This window comes from Oncorhynchus mykiss, chromosome 5, assembly GCF_057628025.1.
Source record: "Oncorhynchus mykiss isolate SJ-2025 chromosome 5, ASM5762802v1, whole genome shotgun sequence".
Lineage (NCBI taxonomy): Eukaryota > Metazoa > Chordata > Actinopteri > Salmoniformes > Salmonidae > Oncorhynchus > Oncorhynchus mykiss.
This window is the reverse complement of record NC_143026.1, coordinates 58,057,638-58,078,594: the sequence shown is the minus strand read 5'-3', so window position 1 is coordinate 58,078,594 and position 20,957 is coordinate 58,057,638. Positions and strand designations below refer to the sequence as shown.

General features: G+C 42.7%; 1 protein-coding gene across 18 annotated transcripts in view; it reads left to right on the top strand.

The window, feature by feature from the left end:
• The first annotated feature begins 3,846 nt into the window (after positions 1 to 3,846).
• LOC110524090 (polypyrimidine tract-binding protein 1) overlaps positions 3,847 to 20,957 on the top strand; it is a 24,937-nt gene continuing 7,826 nt past the window's right edge. The window contains exons 1-15 of one of the 18 annotated variants that reach the window (XM_090235308.1): positions 3,875 to 4,012; positions 4,748 to 4,801; positions 6,643 to 6,670; positions 11,156 to 11,219; positions 11,386 to 11,558; positions 11,765 to 11,911; positions 13,992 to 14,150; positions 14,234 to 14,344; positions 15,704 to 15,881; positions 16,085 to 16,165; positions 16,450 to 16,592; positions 18,197 to 18,230; positions 19,502 to 19,594; positions 19,802 to 20,018; positions 20,180 to 20,257. In XM_090235308.1, the coding sequence (XP_090091434.1) occupies positions 4,005 to 4,012; positions 4,748 to 4,801; positions 6,643 to 6,670; positions 11,156 to 11,219; positions 11,386 to 11,558; positions 11,765 to 11,911; positions 13,992 to 14,150; positions 14,234 to 14,344; positions 15,704 to 15,881; positions 16,085 to 16,165; positions 16,450 to 16,592; positions 18,197 to 18,230; positions 19,502 to 19,594; positions 19,802 to 20,018; positions 20,180 to 20,257 (1,568 nt within the window). In that variant the 5' untranslated portion in view covers positions 3,875 to 4,004. Of the gene's footprint in view, positions 4,013 to 4,747; positions 4,802 to 6,639; positions 6,671 to 11,155; positions 11,220 to 11,385; positions 11,559 to 11,764; positions 11,912 to 13,991; positions 14,151 to 14,233; positions 14,345 to 15,703; positions 15,894 to 16,084; positions 16,166 to 16,449; positions 16,593 to 18,196; positions 18,231 to 19,501; positions 19,595 to 19,801; positions 20,019 to 20,179; positions 20,258 to 20,957 lie in introns of all 18 variants that reach the window. The other 17 variants (XM_090235307.1, XM_021603415.3, XM_021603414.3 and 14 more) reach the window with 17 other exon arrangements.

Sequence of the window (20,957 nt, the reverse complement as noted above, 5' to 3'; positions counted from 1 at the left end):
TGCACTTGCTTAGACATGGCAGATGGGCCATTTTAAATAAATAGTTTTTTTTTTTTAAGACAAATTTAAGCTTTGAGTGTCTGAAAACCAGTGACAGTTTTATAAACTATTTGAACTGGCCAAATAGTCCTCTCAGGATCTGTTGGTTTTCAAAGTCTCCTCAGATAACTGGGGAAAATACACAGATTATACAAAAGATTAAGAACACCTGTTCTTTCCATGACACAGACTGACCAGGTGAATACAGGTGAAAGCTATGATCCCTTATTGATGTCACTAATTAAATACACTTCAATCAGTGTAGATGAAGGGGAAACAACTGTGGGAAGCATTGGAGACAACAATGGCCAGCATCCCTGTAGAACCCTTTCGACAACCTTGTAGAGTCCATGCCCTGTCCTTTTGAGCTTGTTCTGAAGGCAAAGGGTGCAACTCAATATGAGGAAGGTGTTCCTAATGTGTGGTATACTCAGTGTACATTATAGCCGAGCAAAATTAACCTTAGTCTGAAAACTCAAACTAGTCTATAGTGTAGCTGTATAGAAGAGAAAATGTAGCCTAAATGCAAAATAGATCAGTGGAAAACACTTCAATTTATCCTAATGCCCTTTACAATAGAGTGGTAATTCAAATCAATGACCAAACGTATTCTCGCATTTAAAACACAATTCTAGCATAAGCAATGTTGAGCATGAGTTGGTGCACTTGCTTTTGAAGCATCAACAAGCAATCATAGAACATTGTGACAACACTCTACGTTGAATGTCATTGCATACAATCTGTCATTGCAATGAGAATGTTAGAACACTCAAATAAACAGAAAAGTATGGAACGTTTTCACCACGCAACAATGCATCAGATAACCACATGGTGTCGCTCACGCTTAGTGTATATAAAAAGAGCAGTCCACATGAACCTGAACCTGTCTCAAAATTAAGTCAATTGACATGACAAAAATGTGTGCCACTGCCATAATAACACACTACATTACCAAAGGTATGTGGACACCTGCTCGTCCAACATCTCATTCCAAAATCATGAGCATTATAAGGGAGTTGGTCCACCTTTGCTGCTATAACAGCCTCAACTCGTCTGAGAAGGCTTTCCACTAGATGTTGGAGCATTTCTGTGTGGACTTGCTTCCATTCAGCCACAAGAGCATTAGTGAGGTCGGGCACTGATGTTGGGCAATTAGGCCTGGCTCGCAGTCGACGTTCCAATTCATCCCAAAGGTGTTTGATAGGGTTGAGGTCAGGGCTCTGTGCAGGCCAGTCAAGTTCTGCAACATGATCTCAACAAACTATTTCTCTATGGACCTCACTTTGGGCACGGGGCATTGTCATGCTGAAACAGGAAAGGGCCTTCCCCAAACTGTTACCACAAAGTTGGAGGCACAGAATCGTCAAGAATGTAATTTTATGTTGTAGTGTTAAGATTTCCCTTCACTGGAACTAAGGGGCCTAGCCCGAACCATGAAAAACAGCCCTAGACCATTATTCCTCCACCAAACCTTACAGTTGGCACTATCCTTTGGGGCAGGTAGCTTTCTTCTGGCATCCGCCAAACCCAGATTCATCAGTCGGATATGGTGAAATGTGATTCATCACTCCAGAGAACGGGTTTCCACTGCTCCAGAGTCTTATGGTGGCGAGCTTTACACCACTCCAGGCGACACTTGGCATTGCGCATGGTGATATTAGGCTTGCTCCCAGGCGAACTGTTCTTGTGCTGATGTTGCTTCCAGAGGCAGTTTAGAACTCGGTAATGAGTGTTGCAACCGAGGACAGACGATTTTTACACGCTACGAGCTTCAGCACTCGGCGGTCCCGTTCTGTGAGCTTGTGTGGCCTACCTCTTCGTAGCTGAGCAGTTGTTGCTCCTAGATGTTTCCACTTCACAATAACAGCACTTACAGTTACCTGGGGCCGCTCTAGCAGGGCAGAAATTTGACAAACTGACTTGTTGGAAAGGTGGCATCCTATGAAGGTGCCACTTTGAAAGTCACTGAGTTCTTCAGTAAAGCCATTCTACTGACAATGTTTGTGTATGGAGATTGCATGGCTTTGTGCTCGATATTATACACCTGTCAGCAATGGGTGTGGCTGAAATAGCTGAATCGACTAATTTGAAGGGGTGTCCACATACATTTGTTTATATTGTGTATAATAACCTGCACATGCTAAACATTTCAGATGGAATCAGCCATGATTTGGATGCAATGTAATTTCTCAAATTTACTGCAGCTTATTTCCATCAAAAAAGATCAAGCCTAAAGCCTATGTTACTTGTATGTTACTTGAATGTGGACAGATTAAAACATTATCAAGAGTAATTTAATATCACAAAACTAATATAAATATGTGTTGAAATGCCATAAATATCCTTTATTTGTTGTACTCATCAGGTAACCTAATAACAGCTGTCATGTAGGACTATAGGCCTATGTTGAACTATGTTTGTATTGGTTGGCTATAAATGGAAGCTACTATGATGTCTTAGTGTATTCTTACTCGTATGTATTATTTCAAACTATTAGGTAAGGGTACATTACCTATATACAAAACATTATTTAGAACTTTTAAGAATGAATACAGCCTAATTGTTCATATATTCCACTTCAGTGCATGACTCCCAAGCCCAGAGAGACATACATACCTGTGGCCTAATGTATTTTGGCTGTGTAATGATGAGTGCTGTAGGCTAAGCCTAGAGAGACAATGGGCTTCAGTCTGGTCGATGTGGGCCCCATCAATTATTCATCTATGGGCAGGTGTGTCACCTGCACCCAAACAGAAAAGTAATTTCCTGAAAGGGAGCATGTGAGGTAATTATTTATGGTGTGTTACCTGATACAGAAAGATCCTTGTGATATACTGAGTCCAGGAGCTTCAATTGCATATTTGCTCCATTCAGATTGTTTATTTCATTCTCGCAGTATTTGTTTAATGTGAATATACATAGAGGCAAATCTGCTGTAGTGTAGCCTAGCCATTTTGCATCAAATTGCTCTCAACCCATCTCCATATGTTGTCTTATTGTTTTTTTTTTATGAAGGGTAGAGGAATTTTGCTATTTTTTTAGGATGTTGCCATAGCAGTGAGGAGGAGTCTTGGGACCAGGTGGTACAGGAGGCTCGATCTCCCTCTGTCTCACTCCAGAAGCTTTCCCACATCAAAGGAGTCCCATAACCTTTGATGCCAGACAAGGTTGAAATTCGAACGACAGCAATCCGACTAGATAAGGGTCTGATTAGGCAGCTGTTACGGAACAGAGGGTATGCCACTGACACGGCAAAGAGAAGTAAGGGTTTCAATGTATACAATCTATTCCATACTGTTTTTGTCTTCCCAGTACATCTCCTATATTTGTCAAGGCAATGCTCACGGATTTAGGCCATCTTGTGAAACAATAATTTGTTTTACTGTGCCCATAGGCCCAAAGCTGAATCTGTTTCTTGGAAATCGTAGCAACACATTTGGATAAATTGTCAAAAATGATCTGCATATTTGATAGCGTCTTTGCCCTTAATTTGTTCTTTAGACCAATGAAGAACAATGTATTGCCTATTTTCCTTTACAGTCGTCCACGAACTTACTGTGTTGGAAGCACAGGTTCAGCCATGCAATAACAGGATATGCCATTCTTTCAACACATATGTAGACAGTTGTATCACAAATTCATTCTGCATTAAAAAAAAATATGAAAATAACAATATTTTCATGGTCACGCGGATTTAATTTGCGACTCACAATTGGTCATTTACAATCAAAATCCATGGCCAACTTCTTTAAGACCGCCTTCTCTAGCAACTCTCGTCTTGTCCTATCAGCACCCACTTCTCGTCTCAGACGCCCACAATTGTTCTGTTCTCCCCAATCGTTGGGTTTTACTAGGCTAATCACATTTCGCTTCTCTGTTCTCCGCCATTTTGTAAGGGTATAAGAAAAGTCAGCCAGGCTACAGACTTGTTGGTCTAACTTGTGTAGCTAGTTCCGTGTTGTGCAATGGACGGGTAAGTTCAAGGAAGAAGTTATGCTCTCGAGAAAAGAGCAACAAACTAACATGCTTTATTAAATATATCCTGTAACGAAAATGCGCTAGTTAACCTAGTATTGTGTTATTGTATTTTGGTTGCGATGGAAACATGGTAAAGCTTATTTGGTGTGCATCCGTGAGATACTCCGAGATGCTTAACGTCGTTAACGTTAGTTACCAACCAACATGGTTGCTTTGGCGTTGTAGTTAACACTAGCAGGCTTCCTTTTTTGTTTTTGTCTAGACTAAATTGCTCTTTGGTTAATAAAAAGCAAGATGACGCATTTTGAGTGGACTAGCTAGCTTTTCTGTGGTATGGATGCTAGCTTGGCTAAGGCACTAGTTCTAGCCACTGAAAATTGGAACCACCTGTGGCAGTACGGCGTTGGATTAGTGTGTGGGTTGCAAGAATGTTTGCCAGGATATTGAATTGTAGATGGTCCTATCTACCTACCGTATTGTCTATCTTTGCTGACTGTTAAACTATAGCTTTTTACTTCGTTTTAGAAGTAGTTCCATGACGTTACTAACGTGGCTACCCAACCATGCTTCTACACAAGTAACATTTCTGCTGCAGACGTTCAGAGATGAACAATACTTGAGAATTTGGAATGTTGTTAATATTGCTATAGAGATCTTTATGCTTGAAATTCAGAGTAAACAGTTAAAAGATCATATTTTTGGCTTGTTGTTAACCCCACATTTCTTCCAGCCGTCTAGAGACTGATTTGTATCCTATGGGATCTACTTACGTCACTGAACTAGAGTAAGTTCTTATTTTCATATACATTTTTAAATGCAAGGTACCAGTTCATTAGTTGTGAATATCGGATAATAAACATGATTTTTAGACTCATTTTCATATCACCTAGATTTTTTTGTTGTATGTTGGAATCAATTTTTACGTCTAATAGTAGCACTGTGAGATGCCCGTTGATGCTAAGTAACCTCCATAATGGTGCTGATCAGGTTTCTCAGCATGCAATGACTTGGTGTGAGAATTGAGGGAGTGATTTGAGCTGTCTTGCTTATCCCCCCCCCTTGCAGTCAATGTAGCCTTTATTTGTGTACTTTGTATCAAGTTTACTCTGAAAGCATATAATCCTAAAAGATGGAATTTAGTTTGATTTTTCAGTAGATTCCAACGTGTAAAGGAAGCATTTCGCATTTTTTTTTGTTGTAAAATTGTCATGTGTGGGCTTAGAAACAACAAGGAATTTGTCATGGCTGCAGATATTTGGCTTATGGGAGTTTGAGGGGCATATTTGCCACAAAAGACCGTTTTGCATATGTGTATTCCTTTTGTCCTAAAGAACGGCACATACTTATGTTACTGCGGTTTTCAGCCACTGGTCAAATGATTTATATTGATCAGTGGTTGATAAATCTAATTCTAATTGAGAAAGGGTGGTAGATGGGAGGAAGGCTTGAGAGAGCTTTTGGGCTGAGTTTCCTGGCTGTCTCACATGAGAAACAGGATGTGGAGGTTAATCTTCAACCGAGTGTCCGCCAAATACCACTCATTTTTCATGGGCAAAGCTGTGGGAAAGGGAACTGTTTGCTCTTTCCACCTTTAACATTAGGGGGTATCAAGGGAATGCTTTGCCTTAAACGCAATTTAGACAATTGGTCAATGTTGTTTTTCTAATTGATCTTGGTAGAATTATACATTCTAAATTCTTACTTTCTAGCAATTCCTATTATGGACATTAAACATACATTTAGAAGTGGCGAGGCATTGGCAATCTCCCTAGTCTTATTTGTGTTAAAAGAATAAACTATCTGTAACATATCTAGCACCCGACCTTACTGGTGGCAGTACCGCTCCAGATGTCCAATGCTATTGCGAATTCGGCTTATGAAACGTCACAATTGTATGTTCTGCATGGTTCCTTTGAGGGGCAGCGGGTAGCCTAGTGGTTAGAGCGTTGGGCCAGTAACCGAAAGGTTGCTAGATCGAATCCCCGAGCTGAGAAGGTAAAACGTTCAGGGGCAGAACGACAAACATGGCAGTTAACCCACTGTTCCTAGGCTGTCATTGTAAATAAGAGTTTCTTCTTAACTGACTTGCCTAGTTAAATAAAGCTTAAATAAAAATGAGATGTCATTAGCTACTTTTCCATGAACTTGTCCAGGGATTTTGTCAACATTTAGAAGGATCGCATAGAAAATAGACATTGCGACATTGCTTTTGTAGTTTAAACCTGGGTCCATGGAAACCTGCCTATTAACTTTAGTTCAGGCCCATGTGCAAAGCATGTTTATTTTGGTAGTGTTTTTGGAAGTGTTTGGTCTTAAATTAGCCTTTTCTGAGGTAACATCCTGCTCTTATTTTGACATAACTATTTTTTGTTGTTGGTTAGGCAGCCCATATGGCAGTTTTGCTTCATGTTAAGGTTAGACACTTGGACAATAAAATCACTTGAGTGGCCTAATTATACCAGTGACTGACTGTCTGCTTTCCAACTTTTCTGCATCTGATAAATAAATCTAGTTAGCTTTTCTCTACCTTTTGGGGTTTCTGGATCTTTTAACCTTAATTTGGGCATTTTAATTTTTCATCCTTACTGCTTCTAACATTCCTGTCTTCTCTTTTCTTCACAGCAGTGTCCACGATATTACAGTTGGTACAAAGGTAGGCACCCTCTTTTCTCCTTTCACTTTTTCCCTGCTTCAACATGTCAAGAGGTGTTTGAGAAGGGCTTCAGATTATAATGACCAATGGATGTAGCCGTGTGTGGATTTGACCAATTGTTGCTCAGGCTGCATTTGTTATTACGGCAGCCATGCAAACTATTTGCTCCATGAGAAATGAAAGCTTTCAAAGAAGCTAGCATGTGAAGGCACACCTACAACCAGTTTGGATCTGGCAGTGGGAAATCCTATTTGCTTAGGTGCAAGTTTTTAATTGGCTTCAAGTCACCCAACAGGTTCCTTTTGTTAGCATTTTTTCATGGTAGTTGACTGATTAAACCGTGTTGTGGAACTGTTGAGGAGGCATGCACCAAGTAAAGGATACAATTAAGTGGAATGGACTCCCTAATGTTTTCTTTCGTGACACTTGGCTACACTTTTATGGGGGCAAGCAAAAGTAAAACACTGCCTTGTCACTGGTAACCAGTTACCAAGCTTACATTTCTCAAACTGTTTTCATCCTGTGTGGCGAGAACATTGCTGTTGCTGTGGAAACAGTCGAGCCTAATTATTGGTTGGCTTTGGCATTGTGCCGGGAATGCTCTTGCTACATTCCAGTTTTCTGGCTCCTCCAAGCGCTTGTCTCGCTTAAGGACTTTTTGTCTCTTCACTGATACACCAGCACATGTCCCAGTAAGTGTTAGCCAATTGTAATGCTGTACCACTCATAGGCTGGTCCCATACTCCCCTTGAGTCCTTTCTCAAGAAAATGTCTACTTTACCATCCAATGGCCCCTGCAGTTTATTGGCCAGGGCTAGCTAACTTGAGCAAAAGCAGATGTTTCTAGATGGTGGAAATTTGAAGAATTTTATGCTCTATGCAGCAGATATCCAGTTGTAAGTGCTGTCTCATTCCCCTGATGGATGTTGAGTGACTCCAGGATATGTGGTTTTGGGATGGTGAGCAAACACACGGAGCCGGTGTTCCTGACTCGGTGTGTGTGGCACGTCTATGCTCTACAGACTGTTACTGTCGCTTCCCAGCTTGGTCTTCAAAGGCCACCCCACAGCAAAGGCATTCCTCGCATCTCTTTTTCGCAGAGATAATCGTCTGTGGTATGTACCTAGCCAAGGGGGACTCTTAGCACACAGCACAAAGACTGATTCTTACAGGTACCACGTGCATATGAGAAGGCCAGTTGTTACACGCAAGCCAACGCACATCAGTAACCTTAAGGTGGTGGTAATACATAGCCAGGTTCTTCACAGGAAAAGGGAGCAGTTTGCTGGAATGCGGGTGTTTTTTTTTCACTCCATTTTTCTAATTGCTTCTTGTGTTTCCTGTTCTCCCCCTGGGGTGTGTCATTACAAACTGCTGGCCTCAAAGAATGGACTGTTGACTGTTTCAAAATGGTTGGGAGGATCTTGGGTGGAACTGTGTAATTTGGATCAGTACAAATTGTTGCCCCTTAACATTTAGATAGCAAAATTGTAACCAGGCGAGTGCAATTTTTTTACTTTGATGTTATTGTGATATAAAAGGCCTATATTTTTGTGAGTGATAGTTATCCTGGCGAAGACTGCAGCTATTTTAGGCCAATGTCATAGTTAACGTCAATGTTCTTGAAATGCACAATATGGAGGTGTAGTGAACAGGTTCAATCCTCAAATGTATTTTGGTTTTTTTTCCATAGGCTTGGAAAACTGTTGTGAGCTATCTTATTAAAAAATGTATAGATTTTAAAGATGAGTAATAGGTCATTAAATGTAACGACTAGGCCTATTTACCTTGTCTGTGGAGATGGCCTCTCAATCTCATTCCTCAAAGATGGGGTGGGGTGAATGGAACCTATTGACCACATGCCCCCATTTTCAACATGCATGTTTTTCCTCTGGTCTGTTTCCCCCACACAATCTGTTTAGGGAAAGGATGGTATGGGAAAGGGCTGGGTGGCCTGTGTTTGATCATGTCAGTCGCCATTGGAAAAAGTTTCTAGGTAGCCAGTATATAGGCTACAAAGTAGATTAAAACTCACGGCAGCCGTGGCTTTAAGGGGTTCAGATACACCATTAGTGTTTGCTGGCCGAGAGTACTAGCAGTTCTGAACATAAATCGCCAAGTGCGCAACGATTTTTACATGGCATGAAACATTTTTTCAGTCCGATGTATACAGCGCTGTGAACGATAGGGATACGAATGCTAGATCCAACTTCGGTGCAATGTGCATGAGCTATAAGAGGCAGAGGATTGAATTGCCGCTCAATAATTTACATGTTGATAAGTGACAAGCTCTCACTTGGCCACCTCCAAAGCTCCCCTATTTTTATCGGAACTGGCCTTTTAAACTTGTTTTGCGAACATTTGTGTGCGGCAGGGTAATTGCCAGGAGGATTTTAGACCTGGCTGTGGGTCTGAAGAGAATCAGTCTTGTGTATTTAGGCTAAGAGTCACAGGTGTGGCTTAGCAGCGCACCTCACCTGGAGCCACAGTCTAGGGTTTCTATGGGGACGGAGTGACATTCAGTGCTGCCCTGGTAACGACCCCATTCTTGCAGTGCATTGTCTCCTGCTTGCCTACTCAGTCTTTTTCACCCCCACTGCTTTTCCCTCTCCACACCTTTCTAATCTTTTAATTTAGGCCCTCTGAAAACTCCATTAGAAAACCACTCACTTCATTAACATTGCTAACCAACTGAAAGCCTTGGCACAGCTTTTTAAAGCGTTGCAGCTTAACTGAGTTTTCTAACAAGTCTTGTTCTATCGCATAGTTATTTTATAGGACATAATACTTAACGGGCTTACTTTTCACAACTGAATACATATCAAGTGTTATGTCTTTAATCAATAAGTTATATATTTTTTAACCGAACAGTCTGGCCAATTAAGTAGTAAGTTCTCCTTACCCTTGTAAAATCCATTTGAGTGTTAGTGGCAGACAAAGCCTGCTCTGTGACTTGGCCTGCCAGTCTTGCTAAGTCGTAATTTTTTTTATTTTTAGTCTGTAGCAGGACCAGGAACATGCTTTTTGCTACCAAACATATTTTGCAGACCTTTACACACAATTTACACTCACCCCCATACCCCTTACATATGGTTTTCATTGAGTCCCGCAACAGTGGAATTTGGAGGGGTTGGTGGGGAGAGGAGAGCACGTTTTGTTGCCATCTCAGCACTGCGGAAGGCTGTTTAGCTGTGTACTCCTTGTGTTAACCAGAGCAAGCTTCCCGTCCACATTGTCGATTACATGAAAAGTGCTGGCTGGCTGGTGGTGAATCATTTCCTTGAGAGTTGTCTCTGTTTCCCCCTATTGTTGGTGTCATAGACTATAGAGGACAGATGGTGTTCAGCCTTGTTTTACACACGCTGTAAAGCATACTACCTCTGTTTTATAGGGTATTGTATGTTTGTGTATGGCTCTGTATTTGTTTAAATCAGGTTTTACTATGGTTTTTGCTTTATCAGTATAGGCTCATAGTTCAAGGAAAATATAGTTGGGCTATGTAGGTGATATAAGAAACTTATAAGTTTGTTTCAAGCAAAATTAGGTTGAGTCGTTTAGTTTATTTGATTTTTTGGGGATTGGTCCATTGACTATGGGGGGAGTGTATGAGCAGGTCACCATTTGAGCCATCACCCCCTACCAGTACCCACTTTAGTTGTGCCAGACTGCAAAGTGATGTACCACCAGGCCCATGACTTGGGTTTCTGCTCCCCCGTCCCTCCCCCGCCCTCTCATTCCTGCTGCTTGGCGACCCAGAAACCGAGTTGTTTTTTTCCTCCCTTCCCACTGAATTCTCTGGTTCCCTCCCTTAAACCTATGCCAATACGGATGACCCCAACATGCATACAAACGCATGCATGCACATGAAATGCAAGGGCAGTGGGGGTTGGGATGGAGAGATTGGGTTGTGTCCATTTACACCCCCCTCTACCTTAGGCCATAGAGGACTTAACGAGGTTAGCAAGTCCGGTCATTGGATCCCTGTCAGTCTGCGTATGGTCTTATCTATGCGCATTCCTCGTCTTTCTTTGTCTGCTTCTTCTACTTGTAGCTCGTTGGCTGTAGACTCAGGTTCACATAACTTCATGTTAGCTAAGCAGCTGACCTTCTCCTGTTCCCGTTGTCACAAGACAATGGGTCACCCAGTACCTTCATACAGGTCCACGGGACAGCCTAGTAGTCCATCTGTTTGTTTTGGCTGTGATGGGGGGAACCTGTGCCAAGATTTGTGATTGTCAATATTGTTCTTCCCATTATTTTGATAGGTCAAAGTGGGTGGTTTTACCTGTGGCTGTTACGAGTTTCTTTTTTTGGTTCCAATGCATACATGATGTTCCTCCCGTTTCCATTGTAAACCATAGGTCTTACCTAAAAATAAAACGTGAGAAATGTGCTATTCAGTCATTGGGCTGGTCATGTCTTTAAAATGATGCTGGTGGTGCAGTTCTGCATTGGTCTCAATAGCATGTCCTTCTCTCTTTGCAGAGAGGATCAGACGAGCTTTTCTCCTGCGTGGCAAACGGACCCTATATAATGACCAGCGCAGCAGGTCAGTGTTTAAACCTCCGTTTGTATTAATATCAACCAAGTAAACTTTTGAGTACACTATGAGCGACGTTTGAGCACCACCTCTTCCAATTCTGATCTACTTCGGCTGATTTATCAAAATGGTGTACATCCCAACAGTAGGCTCTCTTGCTCCCTCTCCTCCACAGCCAATGGCAACGACAGCAAGAAGTTCAAAGGTGACATAAGGGGCCCAGGAATCCCGTCGCGTGTCATCCACGTGCGCAAGCTCCCCAATGACATCAACGAGGCCGAGGTCATCTCCCTGGGCCTGCCCTTTGGCAAAGTCACCAACCTGCTCATGCTCAAAGGAAAAAACCAGGTTAGTGGTCTCACATGACAACCCTAGCTCATTCGCTTTAGCAGAGTTGTCTTGCCCTCCACTCAGAGGGGAGGGGTGTATTAGTTACCATTTCATAGGCTAGTAGTAACCAACTGTTAACCAGAGTGGAGCATACAACTGTTGTAGTAGTAGTGAATGATATCCGTAGCTGGACTTGTGTTCTTATGGCATTCTCCTGTGTCCAGGCGTTCATAGAGATGAACACAGAGGATGCAGCTCAGACCATGGTCAGCTACTACTCCTCGGTGACGCCGGTCATCCGCAACCACCCCATCTTCATGCAGTACTCCAACCACAAGGAGCTCAAGACGGACAACTCCCCCAACCAAGTGGTGAGTCATTCTGCTGCAGCTACTTCCTTCTCAACAGTTGCATAACCCTTTATCTGTGCAGGCTTACTACTTCTGGAAGGCCATAAGAGAAGGCTGAACTCGAGTGCGCTTCATGTTTTCAACATTACTTGGACAAAGGAGCATGTCTACAAAACACATCAGCAAGGGATTTCAGCTGCCACCCTGAACCTTTCATAATTACTCTGCATTAATTTTGACTTTCATTTTGTAGTTTTCTCTGAGCAATTAGTGTGTTTGATGCTTAGAGCCAACATGAAGTGGGTTTCCTCCACAGCGGACTAGTTTGCTGTGGTAGTGTTCCACATTTTTTCGTTTTTATTTTGAATTGGCGTCTTGCGCTCTCCTCTGTTTCCTGTATTGCTGGGTCAAAATGACTCATTTGGAAACATTCTGTTCTTGCCAGGGCTTGTGTGGTTGCACAAACAAACCACCAGTCTACTTGTCAGCTGACTTGAGCCAATCAGAATGAACCTATATTCTGCTGTGTTGCTGAAAATGGAGCTGTCGGCATTCGACTGCTAATTTGTTCAACTTACACTCTGCGGAATAAAGTAGGTCTCAAGTTTACCTTCCCCTGAATATCTTGCAGGGGTTGGACCCGGTTCAGGGAACACAACTGAAAACCAGAAAATATATATTTTTTTCAAGGAACTGAAATGCTTCCTGGAACAAAAGGGATCCATAATGTTCCAGAACAGAAGCGTTACTTTACAAGCACGGGAACAGATTAATACTTTGCACACCAAAAACAATTGTCCCCCAACATAGCGCACGTATGCGACGTCTTCACTCAGACTTATTCCGGTGTCTACCTGCATGCTAAAAAATCTTTGCCAGTGCGTGTTTAGGCTACCCTCCCCTGTCTGACACACAGGCTACTGCACTGACCTTACAAGCTTGATTCAGAAGATGGGGAGCGATTAAAAAAAAAATATAATAATAATTAGCAAGAACAGGAACTTTTCCCAATGCTTGTCAAGGATACTATAGGCCTAGTGATTGGGTTTCACGTTGGATTTATTAACTAAGGTAAGATGTGTTTTTAGCTTAAGTTGGTTACCTAGTTGTCTCAAAGAACATTCAAAGTTCCTCTATAGGAGCCGCTCCTCGTAGGTATAATTCTGTGGCTAAGATACCCAGCGCTTTATGACTCCTCTCGCTCTCCCCACCCGCAAATTCTGTTGCATCTTGGGCCTTATTAAGCTACACTTGTCTGTTTGTCATGCAGGTAAACAACTAGCTTGCCTGCTCCATCCTCACTGATTGGTGAAGTAATTTTAATGAGATAAAGGCAAATAATTGACTTCACATGTAAAAAAATAAATAAAAGTGTAATAAAACCCCCCAGAAGGAATGATATAAACCAGTACTTTTTGGGGGGTTTGAACCAGTTCACAACTTTTTTGCTGGTCAGAACAGTGGACTGAACGGGGAAAAATGGTGGTTGTGTTCAGACCCGACGTGATAGGAAAATAATTTTGGTTCCAACTGATATCTTGTGGTCTAGTGTGTACCATGCACCCTCCCAACAAGACCCTCCCTTTTTCTAAACACTGTTTCCTGGGAGACGGCATGCCAATGGCGACCAATGGAAGCTCCAGCTGTCCACTCTACTCCCCCTTCAAATTACTCTACTCTGGTCTTATCTGCTAATAGGTCAATGAAGGTAACATAAACACTGCTGCAGTGTAGATGAACATTCCCAGATGTTTGGGTATTGCTGGTAGAAACTAGGTTTCCCTCTTATGTTCCTCAGTGTTTTTCTTCCCACCAGGTGTTTTACTCTCAAACGGGCCCCAGAGTTTCCACTGTGTATACAAACATGTCACGGACAGAGTCGTCAGCAGCACCCTGGAATGTAATATTTTACTTCCCAAAATAGTTATTTTTACAGGCATTTTCTTGTAAATGTCCAGCAACTTACCTGAGGCTGTTCAATAAGAACATTCGGAACATTGAAACGTATTGACTCTCTGTGGGAGTCAGGTCAGCTCTACCTGAGCATTTGTAGAGTCTCTTGCTTCTTGCCACTTCCATTGAACCATCTTCCTCTCTTCAGAGAGCCCAGGCGGCACTCCAGGCAGTGAACGCAGTCCAGGCAGGGGGCATGCCCATGGCAGGGGTGGATGCCTCGGTGGGCATGGGCGGGCACAGCCCTGTGCTGCGCGTTATAGTGGAGAACCTGTTCTACCCAGTCACCCTGGACGTGCTGCACCAGGTAAAACACACTTTTCAATACATTAATGACTGTATATCGGTCTGAGCTTGTATTCCCCCTGACCATGCCCTCCTTGCATGCAGATCTTCTCTAAGCTCGGCACAGTGCTGAAGATTATCACCTTTACCAAAAACAACCAGTTCCAGGCCCTGCTGCAGTACTCGGACGGTCTGACCGCTCAGCATGCTAAACTGGTAAGTAGTGCCATCTACCTGTCACAATAATATACAGCAGTTCTTATTCCCCTCCCATTTTTCTTGTGTTTTCAGAGCCTAACTTTAATGTGTTCTAAGTGTGGAGTGGGGAAAAGAATAGTCTGAAAGATGAATGAGCAAATCCTTGGATGCAGTCTAATGTGAAGGTAACCTGCCAAAATGACTAAGGCCCCATAGCACTCATGTCAGTAGCCATTTTGTGCTTTGAAAGGCTGTTCATGACTCAAATCAACACCACCATCCCAGAAACCCTAGACCTACTCCAATTTGCATACCGCCCCAACAGATCCACAGATGACGCAGTCTCAATCGTGATCCACACTGCCCTTTCCCACCTGGACATAGGGAACACCTATGTGCGAATGCTGTTCATTGACGACAGCTCAGCATTGAACACCATAGTGCCCACGAAGCTCATCAATAAGCTAAGGACTCTGGGACTAAATGCCTCCCTCTGCAACTGGATCCTGGACTTGCTGACACCCAGGCCCCCAGGTGGTAAGAGTAGGCAACAACACATCTTCCACGCTGATCCTTAACATTGGGGCCCATCATGGGTGTGTACTTAGTCCCCTCCCGTATTCCCTGTTCACTGCGTGGCCAAACACAACTCCAACGCTATCATTAAGTTTGCTGACGACGACAGTGGTAGGCCTGTTCACCGACAACGATGAGATGGCCAACAGGGAACTGGCTGTGTGGTGCCAGGATAACAACCTCTCAATGGGAGCAAGACAAAGGAACTGATCGTGGACTACAGGTAAAGGTGGGCCAAACAGGCCCCCATTAACATTAACGGGACTGTATTGGAGCGGGTCGAGTGTTTCAAGATCCTTGGTGTCCACATCACCAACGAACTATCATGGTCCAAACATACCATACAGTCAGGAGACTGAAAATATTTGGCTTGGGTCCCCAGATCCTCAGTTCTACAGCTGTACCATTACCCAGTCCATCACTGGGGTCAAGTTTCCTGCCATCTAGGACCTATATACTAGGCGGTGCCCCCCCCCCCTGGTTTTACACAGCTGCTACTCACTGATTATTAATGCATAGTCACTTTATCCCTACCTACATGTACAAATTACCCCGACTAACCAGTACCTCTGCACATTGACTTGGTACTCTATATAGCTTACCCACTCTATATAGCCTCATTTAATTGAGTTTTATTGTTTATTAAAACATTTTTACTTTAGTTTGTTAACTTGAACTTCATTGTTGGATAAGGGTTTGTCAGTAAGCATTTCACGGTAAGGCATACATACAGCTGTTGTATTTGGCAAATGTGTGAAATCAGAATTGATTTAATGCTGAAACTGTTGCCCTGTGGTGAAGTCTTTAGATGGGCAGAACATCTACAACGCCTGCTGCACCCTCCGCATCAACTTCTCCAAGCTGACCAGCCTGAATGTGAAGTACAACAACGACAAAAGCCGCGACTACACGCGGCCTGACCTGCCCACGGGAGACAGCCAGCCCTCCATTGACCACCAGGCCATGGCTGCAGCCTTCGGTGAGTACTACGGTGAATACATTTTAAATTTACCTCCCTCCTTCTTCCCTTATCATTTAGACATGATTGGACAGGTGGAAGCTATGCAGCTGAACCCGTACCCTTCACCTGTCCATTCATTTTCAACATGTAATAATTGAATATTTTACGACAAACTGAAGGTAACTAATCAATTAACACTCTGTATCCATGTGTTTCTCCAGGTGCTCCCGGGATCATCTCAGCCAACCCGTACGCAGGAGCTCATGCCTTCCCCCCGGCATTCGCCATTCAGCAAGCTACAGGTGAGTCTGATCGTCCTCTTTCTGACACCTGCTTCGCTCCTGACCAACATTGATGGATTGTAGTTACACAGACCTTTTCACTAACACTTTACATTTCAAGGGGGAAGCTGGCCTCATCCACTACCATTGAGTGGCAACACGAAAACTTTGAAACTTTTGCGGACCTTGACCTATTAGCAGTCGTGCTCAGCGGCTTCCAGTCCGGCCTTTACTCTATCAACCCATTCACTGAGTTAAAAAATAAATGTAATAAATGTCTGCCTCCCGTTTGCTTCACTCTGCAGGCCTGACGATGCACGGTGTCCCTGGAGGCCTGGCTCAACTGACCATGCCTGTGGCTGCAGCCGCGGCGGCTGCAGGCAGAATGGGCTTCCACCAACTCTCCGGTGGCCACTGTGTCATGCTGGTCAGCAACCTCAACCCAGAGGTTAGTCCTTCCTTGACTCCCTCTCGACCCATAGTGGCCCAGATGGGCTGAGTTGAGCTGTGAAGCCTCTGTGGACGTGGGTTTTTATTCCTGTTCCCTACCCTGCGCCCCAAATTGTGCACTTGCTCACTCACCCCTAGAAGTTGCTTGTCGTAAGCATGGGCTACCTTGTGAGGTTTCACCAAATTTCTTGCACCAGTACATTTCTTGTAATTTCATGCAGGGGAGTGAATAAGAGCACACTTTGGGGAGAGAATTGGACTGCAGCACATATTCAAAGATGTCTTTCAGTTGGCCCACATGACACATGCCAAGTAAATTGGGCTGTGTATTATATGCTGGCTCTCCGTGTAACAACATTGATGTTAATGTATCCACTTCTATTGAATGTTTTTCAGGCCTCTCCCTTTACCCACAAACAAACCTTGCGTTAAGTCATGCCTAGGTGATATAAAGCCCCCATTACTGTCAACTTCCTGCAATAATGCAATGCGTACAGTGTAGCAGAGCTCTTGGCTTTTCCCTAGTGTTTCTTTACTCCTGTTCTCCCCTGAAAGTGTTGTACCATCCCCGTTACCGAAGTTTCGCTAGCAAACACTTAGGATACACTAACTTCATGAATATTAATTTTACTCATTCAATCATTATTATTCCAAATATTTGCAAGTTTTCATTAAAATTGAAGATTAGCTTTAGGTTATTTGCACCCTCATACATGGCTATATTATTTACCATACATCCAGTTGGACCTATATATTGTACATTAACTGAGGAATTTCTGAACATTATATTCTTCAACATAATCATACCAGTCCGTCTTAATCTACTGAGCATGTTAAATTATTGGACAGCTCATTCCGTAACCTCCGTACATGCAGTGCGATTTTTCATCAGATTGAGTCAATATTGCTTTTATACATTTAACATGGCCTTCAGCTTAAGCCCAACAAATATTTCTAGAGTCATTCATTTAAAGAATGTATCTCTTCAATAGTAATGGTGCACGTCAACACAGACAGAATTATAGAAGTATTGTCTCAGCCTCATGTGTATCATTCCTCCTAGTTTCATTGTTGGTTTGTAATCTTCACTCTGATTTAAAGCACATTCTATACTGGATGGAACACTTCATATTTCTTTGTATACTGACCTTGTTTTTTACCTCCTTTTCTTGTTTCTCTCCCTCCCATTCCCCCTCCCCCTCTTTTTTGGTTTTAATACCTTCACCTGGAAACTTTTTTTTTTGTTGCCAAACTGACTGCACGCCCCATGAATTCCCTCTCCCACTTTCTTCTCTCAACCATGATACCACATCATCCATTATGTACACATCACATTCATATAAACACACACGTAAACATATCCATTTCTTTGCTCATATCATATTGTTACATATACCACCCCACCACCGCCACATCTCCCATTCTTTGCTCCTGTCCAATTTATTAACCCTCATGATCCAACCACTGTTTTTTTTTTTGTTTTTGCCATTCCCCGTGGAACTGCCTCCGCTGTGGATGATATGTTGAACCTCCACTCTCCTGCCTCCGATCTTTTTCCTGTCCCTTCCTCCCTCCGCTGCCTTCCTCTGCTGTCTTATAAAGAGAGTTACGCCCCAATGCCTCTTTATTCTTTTCGGTATGTTATCATTAGCACCTTTTTTATTATTACTACTTGTTTGTTCTGTTTTCTGTTTCTTAACTAATTTGTTTCAGTTTTTTTGTTTTCAAATATTTTGCGTGTTGATTTGAGACACTTGGCAAAAAGTTGCAGCATTTTCATGGGGTTTCTGTCCACAGCTTTCTTTAAAGGGATACTGATTTGACTATTTATCTAACTATTTTCTTTCTCTGAAAATGGTCTATAGTTATGGTTTTGAGTCTGATCATCAACTTAAGCCAAATTGGTCAAGAACACGTGGACCTTAAATTCACTTTTGGGCCGATGTCTCAATGCTGCAATTTTCGGTCCCAAGCTATATGAATATTGCAGACTAGTCTTTTTTAATACTATGGACCAATTTCATATCAAGAAAACCTATGAATAATTTCCAGATCACAGTTGAATATTCCTTTAAACATAGTGCAAATGACAAGAATAAAATAATATATTGTGGGAAGTTCAGTGAGATGCTGTAACTTTGCCACTGTACATTTAGATTTATCATCTGTCTATTGTCATAGTTTGCATGCTTGATTTGTCATCTTGCATGCCCTTTATGAACGCTGTGTCAATTGCTTTTGGTTAATGGTCAAGACTCCCATTTGTGCAGAGTACATATGGCCAATTTTGCATTCCTTCTGATCCTTATTCTAAATTTCTGACTTGCAGTCTGTTTTTTTTTTTTACCATTAAGTGCCTTCATTTTCCTAAATGTTTTTTACCAATTTATCAGGGAGGCGTCCCTTTGTAGACGCAAAAGTAATATCCTCCTTGATAAACTACATAAATCCCTTATTTTACCTTTTCTGTCCAAGTATAGTGACATTAAGTTCCACAGCCTGTCTCAGACTATTTCAATTCTTTGAATGTATTAAAACCGATGTACAAACGGTAGCCTACACTTTGAGATTTTTTAAATGGGCTTTTATGGTGTAGTAGTCACACGTACCTCTGAGATGGTAAATGACCAATTCCCACTTGTGGCCATGATGCAATATTGCAATGATCAGTGGCTTCAGTCACTCTTGCTAGAATGTATTTTGCCCCCCCTTATAATTTAGATAAATGGAGGAGCATCTTGATTATGAACTGAAGTTATTCATATACACAAGCTTCCCTGTGGTGCGTAGCTGGGTGTTAACCAAATCTTACGTGCCCAAAGACATGGTTTTGATTGGATGGCTTGGTTTGGTTTAGAGTTAAATTGATTTTCAAATGGTTGTCCCCCCCTTTGCATCTGTGTGAAGGTGTATATGGTGACGTGATGAGAGTGAAGATCCTGTTCAACAAGAAGGAGAACGCTCTGATCCAGATGTCTGATGGGACTCAGGCGCAGCTAGGTAAGGCCCAGCCAAACTTTCCTGGGAAGGAATACCTCCAACTACCATCTAAGAACTAGTTCTAGCTGAACAGCAATATGTAGGGAGTGATGTGCATCTGAGAATGATGCTAAAGGGATAAAAAATAAATAACCTGAGGTTATTTAGCAATGGAAATATACCTAAACTTTGAATAGAAGACTCACTGCTTAACTCTGTTTACAACAGCAATGAGCCACCTGAATGGCCAGAGGCTCCACGGGAAAGCTCTGCGCGTCACCCTGTCCAAACACACCAATGTCCAGCTGCCCCGCGAGGGCCATGAGGACCAGGGCCTGACAAAGGACTACAGCAACTCACCCCTGCACCGCTTTAAGAAGCCTGGCTCCAAGAACTACTCTAACATATTCCCTCCCTCAGCCACCCTGCACCTCTCAAACATCCCGTAAGTAGACTGGAGGAGTTTCTCCTGCAATGATTCCCCTGACCCTTTTGATAGCTGCTAATCCTGAGGTACTGCTTTTGTGGTCTGAAAACAAATTCTACAAATGTATTGGTAAACTACTGCTAAAAGCTTATCAAGTTTTACAATGTCTTTCTTTTTAGTCCCTCTGTGGTTGAGGATGACCTCAAGATGCTGTTTGCGAGCTCCGGTGCAATGGTCAAGGCCTTCAAGTTCTTCCAGTAAGTTGTCTTTTTTCCTTCTCAAACAGCCATAGTTTTTTACTTTATTTTCTATCTGCTCGCATGTATGATGTCTTTAGGAAAGTCTGTATTTGGAAACTATTTAGACCCCTTGACTTTATCCACATTTTGTTACGTTACAGCCACATTCTAAAATAGTGTCATCAATCTGCACACAATACCCCATAATGACACAGCATAAACATGTTTTAGAATTTTTTTTCTCCAAGTTTGTGTATAAATTTTAAAGTGCAAATATTCAGACCCTTTACTCGGTACTTTGAAGCACATTTGGCAGTGATACAGCCTTGAGTCATATTGGGTATGAAGCTAAAAGCTTGGCACACCTGTATTTGGGGAGTTTCTCCCATTCTTCTCTGCAGATCCCCTCAAGCGCTGTCAGGTTGGATGGGGAGCGACGCTGCACATCTAAGTTATTTCCAGATATGTTCGATTGGGTCCAGAAGCCACTCTTGCGGTATCTTAGGCTCGTTGTCCTGTCGGAAGGTGAACCTTTCCCCAGTCTGATGTACTGAGTGCTCTGGAGTGGGTTTCCATCAAGGATCTCTGTACTTTGCTCTGTTCTTCTTTCCCTTTATCCTGACTAGTCTCCCAGTCCCTGTCGCTGTAAAACATCCCCACAGCATGATGCTGCCGCCACCACGCTTCACTGTAGGGATGGTGCCAGGTTTCCTCCAGA